We start from the raw sequence: 10583 nt of genomic DNA, 5'->3' as shown, positions 1-10583 counted from the left end.
CCTTTTTTCTTTTAAGTTTATAGAAAAAAGAAATAAAAAAATCCCCTTCGGGGGGGGGGGGGTAAAAAAAATAAAAGAAGGCCTGAGTGGTTACCAACACAAATCAAGGATGCTATAAAAATAAATAGGCTTCTTTTAAAAAGCGGAAGGTCTGTCCCAATGAATTCAACAGAAAGGACCACAGGCTCTGGCAAATGAAATCTCAGTTAATAATTAGGCATGTAAAACCAGAATTTGAGGAGCAGGGTGCTAAAAATATAAAGACATACAATAAACATTTTTTAAAAATATATTCAGAGCAAGAAACCAGTCAGAAGCAGTTGGGCCTTTAGATGACCAAGGAATAATGGGATTGCTAAAGGAAGGTGGCGAGATGGTAGGGAAGCTCAATGGAATTTTTCCTTCTGTGTTCACTGTGGAAAGTGTTGGACATGTACCCATGCCAAAGCCACTATTTTCAGGAAAGGTGTCTGAAGAACTGAGTCAAATTGAGGTGACAAAAGTTCTAAACCTACTGGGGAAAATTAAAAACTGACAAGTCTCCAGGTCCTGACTGCACCTACCCAAGATTTCTTAGGGAACCCAAATGTGAGATGGTTGACCTACTAACAGTTGCTGTACCAGAAGACTGGAGAGTAGTAACTGTTACACCAATAGGGTACAGGAACCAGGAAATTATAGCCCAGTTAACCTAATGCCTGTCCCAAGCAAATTAGTAGGAACTGTAATCTAAAATAAGAATTGTTAGGCACATAGAGGAACAAAGCCTGCTGAGGGAAAATCAGCATGGCTTCTGCAGAGGGAAGTCCTGCCTCACCAGCCTTTATGGTTCTTTCAGAAAGTGAACAAGCATGTAGACAATGGTGACCTAGTAGACATTATATATTTGGACTTTCAAAAGGCTTTTGACAAGGTAAGAGGGCAGTTTCTCTTATGGATTAAAAATTGGTTAAATGACAGGAAGCAAAGAGTAGGAATAAATGCACAGTTCTCACAATGGAGGGAAGTAAGCAGCAGAGTCCCACAAGGATCAGAGCTCATAAACAATCTGGAACTAGGAGTGTAGTGGCAAGTTCACAGATGACACAAAATTATTCAAGATGGTGAAACCAAGGATGACTGTGAAGAGCTCCAGGAGGATCTTCACCAATTCGGTGAGTGGGCAACAGTGTGGTAGATGAAGTTCAATGTTGGTAAGTCTAAGGTGATGCATACTGGGACAAAAAAAATCAGCTTCAGATATAGGGTAATGAGGTCTGAACTTGCTGAGACTGAGAAAGGGAAAATCTTGGGGCTGTATAAGGGGTGTACATTCAGGTCTACATGAAGTGAAAATCTACCCAATACCTTATCAGTATTTTTGGGTAGATTTTGGCATCCTAAATGTATCTGGCTTTTCTCAGAAAACTGGGGGGGGGGGATCCTGAAAAAATCCTGGATATATTTGGGAATTACTGGGCCGGAAACAGCAGAGAAGCCGGAGCAGATTGCTTCCACCTCCTCAGCTGTTTGTTGGGCTTCTACTGCAGTCCCTTTAAAGTTTAAAGGGACTGCAGAAGGCAACTTGAGGATTAGCTGTACTGGTAGGGACCAGACTGTTCCTGCTGGCTCGGTTTGGGGCTGGCTTCTCATGCAGTCCGGTTTAAACCAGGCTGCAGAAGAAGCCAGCCCTAGGATCTGCTGTACTGCCAGGAACAGATAGCTCCCTGCAAGCTGGGCTTTGAGCTGGCTTCTCCTGAAGCCCAGTTTAAACCGGGCTGCAGGAGAAGTGAGCCCAGCCAGGATCTTCTGTCCTGCGTGGAGCAATGTGCTCTGTGTGGCACAGCAGCTCCTGGTAGTTCACTTCTCCTGCAGCCTGGCTTAAACTAGACTGCAGGAGAAGTGAGCCAGGCCAGGATCGGCTGTGTCCACAGGGAGCAGGTTGTTCCCCACCAGCTCAGCTTCGCTCTGGCTTTTTTAAAAAAAACCCAGTATTTTTCTTCTCGGGTCCATTGGACTCAGAAAAAAAATGGGATTTCCAAAAAATCCCAGATCCAAATACTGCTACTTTTAAATTACCAAAACCTGACCTGTGCCCTCAGGAGAAAGTGGACCAAAATTCAATTGTGCAAAATGGGAGTACAAACACCATCAGAATCTAGCACCTCTAGGGTTGCCAGCATTGCCTCAGCAAATGGCAGGAGATTTTGAGGGTGGTGCTCAGTTCACCAAATATGATTGCTTTGTGACCTCCACCCAGCTCAGCCTAGCAGGAGGCTCTCCAAAAAGCAAAATCAACTGAAGAATTGCATGCCAAGCTCCGTATTCTTTGTTCTCAGCTGCTATCCTCCAATCAGAACAGGGACATTTCAATGGTTTAAAGGCAAATTTGGGCCCAGTTATTATATTTCTTCAGCTCTTATGAACCAGCATAAACAATTTTGAAGTAGAAACCTGCGCTGAGGTTCCTACCCTAGGGAAGAGTCACAGATCCATAAAGACAATATATGGACAGGATGCTGGAATCCAACCACTCACCTTAGAGAAGAAGTATTGCTAGCCTTCTAAAAGTTTTTTTTTCCCTGTTGTTGTTTTTTCAGGCACTACTTCCAACAAATTTCCCTCAACATTTTAGAGTTAGGGAAGATTTGTTAACAAACCTAGTTTCTATTTTTACTTACTTCTGTCAGTACATAGACTCCACCCCCCAGATACCTAGAAAGGTATACAATACTGGTAAGAAGCAGGTGACACTCCCAGCAGCATTGACTTCTGTAGACCCCAAAGATGAACGTGCAGGACTCCCCGCCCCCACAAGATAGTATAATTAAAGTTCTCACTTCCTTTCAAGTTCCTTGAATCTTTTGCGGCAAAAGAAATCTCTAAATTCACTGGAACATTTTTCATTAGGCAACATTCAGTGACAAATTTATTCAAAAGAACATCAGGGAGTAAAGCATGGACTTAATTGTTTCGACCTTCAAAAACTATCACTGCTGCCATCCCATTAAAGATCCTGCTACTTCAGGTAAGAAAGAAGGCAGATTTCCTGTAGGAAATTTTTTAATTCCTTTTGGAATTTAAAGGCAGTGCCTTCGGTCAGTTTGATAAGAGAGTGTAGCCCTTGCAACCCTTCATTTAAAACCATATGATGGTAACTGCTCGGGAAGGAACATTTGAAAATGAAGGAAGAAAATGGAAATGGTTCAATACCCTTCTTCCCCTATCACTTCTTCACACTCAAGGATTCCTTCAATGAGGGATCAGCACTTGGGCTTAAACATAACATGGCATTAGCTCCTAAGGACAAGAACACAAGAAATTTGGTCATGATACCTTCATGGTAAGTCAGTGGCAAAGGCAGAGGTCATTTCGGGGGGGATCGCGGGGGATCGCAGTTCCCCCGGGTGAGGTACGGGGGGCGAGGCAAATGATGAAGCCCCGCCCCCTGCTTCCGGCCACCCTGCTTCCGGCCCTCATTCAGCCAGGAGGAGGCAGGAGTAGAGGGAGGGTAAGTTGCTTCCTCCCTGCCTCTCCCCACCCCTACCTGGGGCCAGGGAGGGCCTTTGCGGAGCTTCCTTGCACTCCCGCCGGCCTTGCAGGTCCACTGCTGGGCCCCTCATGGGGCTCGGCAGTGGAGCTGCAAGGCCGGCAGCGGCAGCCGGGACCGTTGGGGGTGGGGTGTGTGGTCTTATGACACACTTCCGGTGATGTCAGGGGGTGTGGCATATGCTAATGAGTTATGCTAATGAGTTCCCCTAGCTGTTTTTCTACGAAACGACCCCTGGGCAAAGGGATCCTAAACAGACTAGTAATCTTCAGGGTCTTCCTCTATAAACTAACTTTGGATGCCTCCTGTATGGAAGGTTGGCTGTGATTTGGGACAAAAGCAATGACACCAAACTGAACTGATATCTAACACATAATTGCATCTGCAAACTGAAATTAAGAACATTTGAAGCAGATCGTGAAAGGGACAGAAGCACCACAATTGGCAACGACTCAGGTGGTTTCCAAATTAACAGGAAGGTGAGTCTCACAAAACAAGAGAACTGTCATGAACATAACCAGTTCATTCAAAGCAAATCCCATTTCACCGTATTTGGGAGCCCTTGACCACAGAGAAACTTAGAAGGACTGCGTTTTGTGACAGTCACGGCCAAGCTGTTCACAGGGAACTTGTACAACTGGATATTTTAGTTCTAGCCTATCCACTTGGCAAGTAAAACTAATCAAAGAGTGCTTTGCAGTCCTGCTGCTGCCTGTGTATAAATAGCTCCACTAACACCCCCAAATTGTCTTACAAACAGTGGGCTATTAAAACTGGACTCTTAGAAGTGGCCTGAGGCACCTTTCTGCATCCCAATAGGGTACAGTAAGGAGGGGCTAATGAAGGGCTGTTAGGAGTTTTATTTTTTTTCCTGGCAGCTCTAAGCAAAATGCAAAATGTTCTCAGGATGTGCATTAAAGCTATTCCACATTTTATTCCATACACAGTTTTTTTTAAATGGGGCAGTTACCATGCAATACGTGTGAGTTAGATGAGTGTTAGATCACCAGCTTTATTATGGGACATGAGTATTTAAACAGGGTTTGGTAAATCAGGCAAAATACACCCTCCTGCTACCAAACCATTACCTAGAGAATAAAGTGGTCCTGAGAATACTGATGCTGGTTATTTTTATATTGCTATATTGGGAAAAATCACAGAAAGGACAGGGAGAACCCTGGAAGTTCACTGGAGCACCCCAATGCTCCGGGGAAGCCAGAATATACAACTGCTTCCCAATAGCATGCAAGACAGGCCACACAATGTGTATGTCAGTGACCTAAGTAACAGCTTTTAGGAGACAGAAATCCAGAGGCCAATGTGTACCAATTAAGATAAACTACAGTGGTAACAAGAATGTCTTGAAATAAGCTGGTGCTTCTGTGTGAGAATGATTGTGAAGTGGGTGCCAAGGTGAGCCAAATTTAGGCACTGGTACCTTTGGGAAATCTTATATCTCCTCCTTCAGTGCCAGTTGTGCTGACAAATGTTTGTCATGCATCTTCACAAAGTTTCTACACTGCTGCCAAACTCTTCCCCATGATTCAGTAAGCCCTAAACCTTGTGCAGGAGATTGTTGCTTTACAGCTTTTCCATGAGATTTCTGTGTAGATATTACCCCAGTCATGGGACAGAGGATCCACTTCATCTTTCAAATGGATCTGTGGCTTGCGTAGGCAAAAATTACTCAGCAAAGATACTGGTGTCATGATTGATAAGAATCGTGTCAAAGAGGTATAAAATATGCCATGGCCTCTTTTATCACCATGTGATGAAAGAATGTATCACCCTTTAATTGATGGTCATAAAAAGAGATACAATGAACAATGGAGGAAAACTCTGATGGGGTGTGAACAGCAGGCTCTTGAATTTGGGGGAGGGGGCTATTTGGAGTTTTTATTTGCTTTTACTCTATAGTGATTTAATAGCTACTTGATCAGGGTTGCCAACTCCAGGTAAGGCCTGAATATATCCCAGAAATACTGACTAGGGTTGCCAATCTGCAGATAGGGGCTGGAGATCTCCCAGAATTACAACTGATCTCCATGCAAAAGAGTTTAGTTCCCCTAGAAGGGGAAGTCCCTCCCCTTAACGAATTCCACCTTCCCAGGCTCCACCCCTAAATCTCCAGGAATTTCCCAAGTTATGATTGGCAACTTCAGTTACTACTGATCTCCAGAACAGAGATCAGTTCCCTTGGAGAAAATGACTGCTTTGGAGGGTAGACTCCATGATATTATACTAGGGTTACCATTTGCCCGGTGGGGGTGGGGGATCCCCCGTTTTTGCAGGCTCCTGCCTGCCACCAACCAGCTGGCCAGTGGGAGGGAATCCCCCAAACACAGAGAGATGTTGCACACAATGTGCCTAAGTCACCCCGAAGTGACATTTGCACATTGTTGACATTGGCAGGTGACACTCTGGATTTTGGGCAAACTCTATGGTTTGATGCCAATTTTACCATAGAGCTTTGCCCCAAAATCCAGAGCACTGCTCCAGACATCGCCGATGTGCCAACATCACTTCCGAGTAAAACAGGCACATTGCATGCGATGTCACTGTTTCAGGGGGAAGGGGGAATGTCCCCCTTCTGGAATGTCTCCCCATCCCCCTGCCAGCGGGTAAAAGGGACCTGGCAACCCTATATTATACATGGTGAGATCCCTCCCCTTCCCAAAATTCCAGGAATTTCTCAACCTGGAGTTTACAACCCTATATTTAAGTCAAGAGGAAAGGCAGGGTATAAATATTTTAATAAATATATTGATTTTCATAAATTATGTGGGCATAAAAATATTTTATAAACTGTTGAATGGTCATTGGGGTAGAAAGGTATAATGCACGAGAGAGAGAGAGAGAGAGAGAGAGAGAGAGAGAGAGAGAAGGCAATTCATTTATAGCCAACAGCATAAAAGAAGTGGTATACGCAATGTCTGAAGCCAGTAGTAGAGACTCTACTTATTGACATATATAGAGTCAATGCTGATCCGGACATCTTTCTGCCCACTTTTTTAAAGAAGAAAAACAATCCTGGACACTCCAACCATGAGTAAAGAATGGTGGCGAGGAGGGTGCTTACCTTTTCACTGATAGCCATATCGTTGATTGAAATCTCCTCCACACACTTTCCACTGGGGGAATAGCTGGGGGAATTTCAATCAAAAAACAGCCAAGAGGGAAGGGGTTAAGCACCCAGCTCTTTGTTTATTACAGCCCTGGAAGGCTTTCTCTTTATTAAAAAAATAAAGATTATATACATGTGTGTGTAATGTCTAGTCTGGCCCTTTGTCTCTTCTCTCAGAGCTGGATGATCACCTTTGGCTGTGAGTTTTCTGTGGCCCACAAACCAACATTTTATTTACTCACTTTGTTCAGCCTGCCCCCTTGCAAGTGAAGGCTACATATGACAATAGTAAAACACTGAACAAAGAATAGGAAAGGAGCATTCTCTGTGGATGAATATTTCCTTGGAGTTGAGAAATACAGAATTTAGGAGAATAAAACCTGTTCATTCACTGATACATATCATTGATATAAGCAAATAAGCCTTTACACTATGCTCTCCAAGCAATATTTTGGGATGGCAAAGTTTTAAAAAATGGCAACAAGAATTCTTTCAATTTCTTATATCAGTTTAGTTTTTCAGCTCTTAAATATTTCAGATAAAACGGCTTTTTATGATGTCATATTCACACTATGTTACTAGAAACATAGGCACATTAGCCCTTTGCTTTTGGGACAATACCTGAAAATATAATCTGAAAAACAAGTTAACATGATGCATTCTTCTTATTCATTATTTACATAGCATTTTGCAGCACAGTTTGATTTACCATTTTATTTCCCACATTCTCAAAAAAGACATTACAGGGCACCTGAAGACACCATTCATGCAATCTGGTCCTTCCCCACCCCCACCTCAAGTGTTTGTTTCAAGCTCCCACAGTTGGAATTCTTACTCATTTTCACCCTTGTCCTTAAAAGGGCAACCTTCCACTCTAGCAAACACAACACTCACCTGGAACACGATTGGCATCTGATGAAGCATTTTCATAAGAAGCAGGAAAGGAGAGAGAAAGAGAGAAAGAGAAAGAGAAAAAGTATTAGACACATGCATGCATCAACAAGCAGCTAAGCTTCTTTGCATGGAAAATCAATTTCATGCAAAACCAAGTTTGCTTGAAAGTCACCCATCTATAGCAAGAATCCCAACCATGCAAGGGAAAAGGGCTTTGGCTCCTCCTCCGCTGTGCATGTAGAAATAAATCTGATGCCATATCTGTCTGGAGAGAAAGAGGGGTTCCGGAATCAGATAGACCCAAGCTAAGTCAGCTCCTGCAAGAAGAAGAATTGGTGCTGTTTCATTTCACACACAGTTTCAGACAAGCAAAAAATAACATTGCCCCTGCAGCAGGATACTTTCATTCACATAAATTCAAGAACATTCAAGTTACAGTGGGGAAAGAGAGGCATCAGCTCCCCTTTCAGAAAGGGTTCATATGAATTTATGACCAGTTGCTGGGCTCCAAATTCAGTCCCAAAGAGCCAGGGAGAAAACTAGCTCTTTCACTTCTTCCTGACCACTGTTCCCTTTGACCATCCTTCACTGCAGACAATATTCAGAGTTTATTGGTGTTTCTATAGGTCATCTTTCACCAGGAAGTGGCCATACTTCAGCATATGCTTCACATACAGAAGAATCCCAGGCTAAAAACTGGGCATTGGACCAATGGTATGACTTGCTAAAATGCAGTTTTGTATGTTCAGATCTATAGATACAATTCAAACACCATCCCATACATTTTCCCCACACACAATGCAAGAGCTCTGCCATGTGATCAAATTAACCCTGAAAAGTATTTTTAAGGAAACACACAGAAAAGATTATGAGTCAAATTTGATTAAGTTTATAATCTAGAGTAACACTGAAACACAACCTATCTGTTTCAGTCAACATAGCACATGGGGAGGGGAGGAGAAAGCTATCTGATTCTGAATTGGAATGTTGCATTTTCTAAATATTGTAAATCACTTCAGTGAATCCAGCTGAAAAGGTGGATACAAAAATCAAGAAAGCAAACAAAGAGATACACTTCTCTTTTTTGTTCTTGATAGTTTAGTCATCCCAGATATTTACATTTGCCATAGCACACCTGTCAAAATCATCTCAGATCTCACAAATAAAGCTGGTCAATAGCTCAGTATTAGAAGTGAACTTGAATGGATACCTCAGAGTGTTGCTACATGCGTTTTGTCTCAGATCAACCTATAAATACAACCCCTTACCAGATTCACAACTAGTAATCACATGTCCAGCCAAAATAGTTAAAAACTGGCTAATCCAGTCTCCAACATTCAGTGAATATGAGCCTTATTCAAATGTTGTCAATGGATGATGGTACTTTAATAATTCTTCCTGTTAGCACGTGTAGAGATTCTACAAAAGCCTTTGCATGTCCTATATCACATTTACACACTGAGTAGTGCTAGAGATATTATGCCTATCAGAGGTCATTTTGGGGGGGATCGCAGTTCCCCCGGGTGAGGTACGGGGCGGGGCACATGACGAAGCCCCGCCCCCTGCTTCCGGTCGCCCCGCTTCTGGCCCTTATTCAGCCAGGAAGAGGCAGGAGAAGAGGGAGAGTAAGTTGCTTCCTCCCTGCCTCTCCCCACCCCTGCCTGCCTGGGGCAAGGGAGGGCCTTTGCGGGGCTTCCTCGCACTCCCGCCGGCCTTAATGAGTTATGCTAATGAGTTCCCCTAGCTCTTTTTCTACGAAACGACCCCTGATGCCTATGATTATGATAAATTTTAACAAGCTAATTGCTGATACATCACTGGATTTAGACAGATGGGCAATCTTCTCTTTTTGGAGCAAAGTAAATACACTCAAAATGAATATTATACCTAGGAGTATTTATATTTTATATGAAATTCTTTTTCATATACCTTGTAAATATATATATATTTATAAAAGTAATACTTTATTTTGGAAACTTATGTTGGGTTCCTTACCACCTCAGATTTCATTAAAGAGGATGCAGCTCCCATTTAATGAAGTAGGATTTGAATGCCTGATCTTAAGTTTGTATCATGGGGCATATTTGTTAACTTGTAGTACTTGCTGGGATTACTCCTTGCAGTTGGACTATCACCTTGGGCTCTTTCAGAGGCTTCTTGTCTGGTGCCCCTCTCTAAGTAGAATGCATTAGAGTCTACTTATGCTAGAGTTGATAGTGTTCCTCCTGCAATTTCTGCAGCTAGAGGACTATGGTGCATAAAGTCACAACAATATCAATTTTGTCAATTTTCACATGCTAAATTAACATTAGGGGCCAATGCAGAGCTACCACATTGAGAAGAACTCTTTTTTATGGAAGGCTTGCACTGATAGGGGTCTAGATACGACTTGTCAACTTCTGTTGAATGGCAATTTTTACAATTGTAAATCTGTTGGTATCTAAATATGGCCCTGTGGCATTAAGAGTCTCAGAGGCCCCTTTGATTCTGGAAACACTAATTGAATTGATGCATAAAACAAACCTACAGTATTTGTTTATAAATATTTGATGCCAATTAATAATGATATGCAGAGTCTTAGGAACAAATGGAATAAGGAGGTAGGTTGCCCTATTTTCCCAAAGCAATGGGATATGGCTTTAAAGTTTATACTTGCTCTCTCTATGGATCTTAAGCTGCAACTTATTCAGCAAAGAAAAAAATAGGTTTAGGATATACTGGACACCAAAGTGACTTTTAGTAACAGACTAAGTAAAGTATCTAATTGTTGGTGTTGCAACTCACAGGACACGTCATATAAACATATGCTTTGGGCATGTCCAGTAATTTGGTTTTTCTGGGAAGATTTTATTACTCATATCAATTCTGTATTAGAATGTTCATTGATTTTGGAGGATGCTTACGTACTTTTAAACTATCTGCCTGTCTCTTGGAGGTTATCCAATAGTCAAGGAAAACGGACCCTCTGTGCCCTTTCTACAACTAAGACTTGTATTACAACACTGGAGAGATAAATGCCCACTCCCATAAATCTAT

General features: G+C 42.4%; 1 protein-coding gene across 1 annotated transcript in view; it reads right to left on the bottom strand.

Moving 5' to 3' along the window:
- NRXN3 (neurexin 3) overlaps window positions 1-10583 on the bottom strand; it is a 1635269-nt gene that overhangs the window by 1564996 nt on the left and 59690 nt on the right. Inside the window, exon 2 of the mRNA XM_015418345.1 lies at window positions 7548-7565. Coding sequence (XP_015273831.1) covers window positions 7548-7565 — 18 coding nt within the window. The remainder of the gene's footprint in view (window positions 1-7547; window positions 7566-10583) is intronic.

Source organism: Gekko japonicus, unplaced genomic scaffold (assembly GCF_001447785.1).
Source record: "Gekko japonicus isolate JY-2015 unplaced genomic scaffold, Gekko_japonicus_V1.1 scaffold3, whole genome shotgun sequence".
Classification (NCBI taxonomy): domain Eukaryota; kingdom Metazoa; phylum Chordata; class Lepidosauria; order Squamata; family Gekkonidae; genus Gekko; species Gekko japonicus.
The sequence above is the reverse complement of the archived record's forward strand: the minus strand, read 5'-3'. Positions and strand labels throughout refer to the sequence as shown.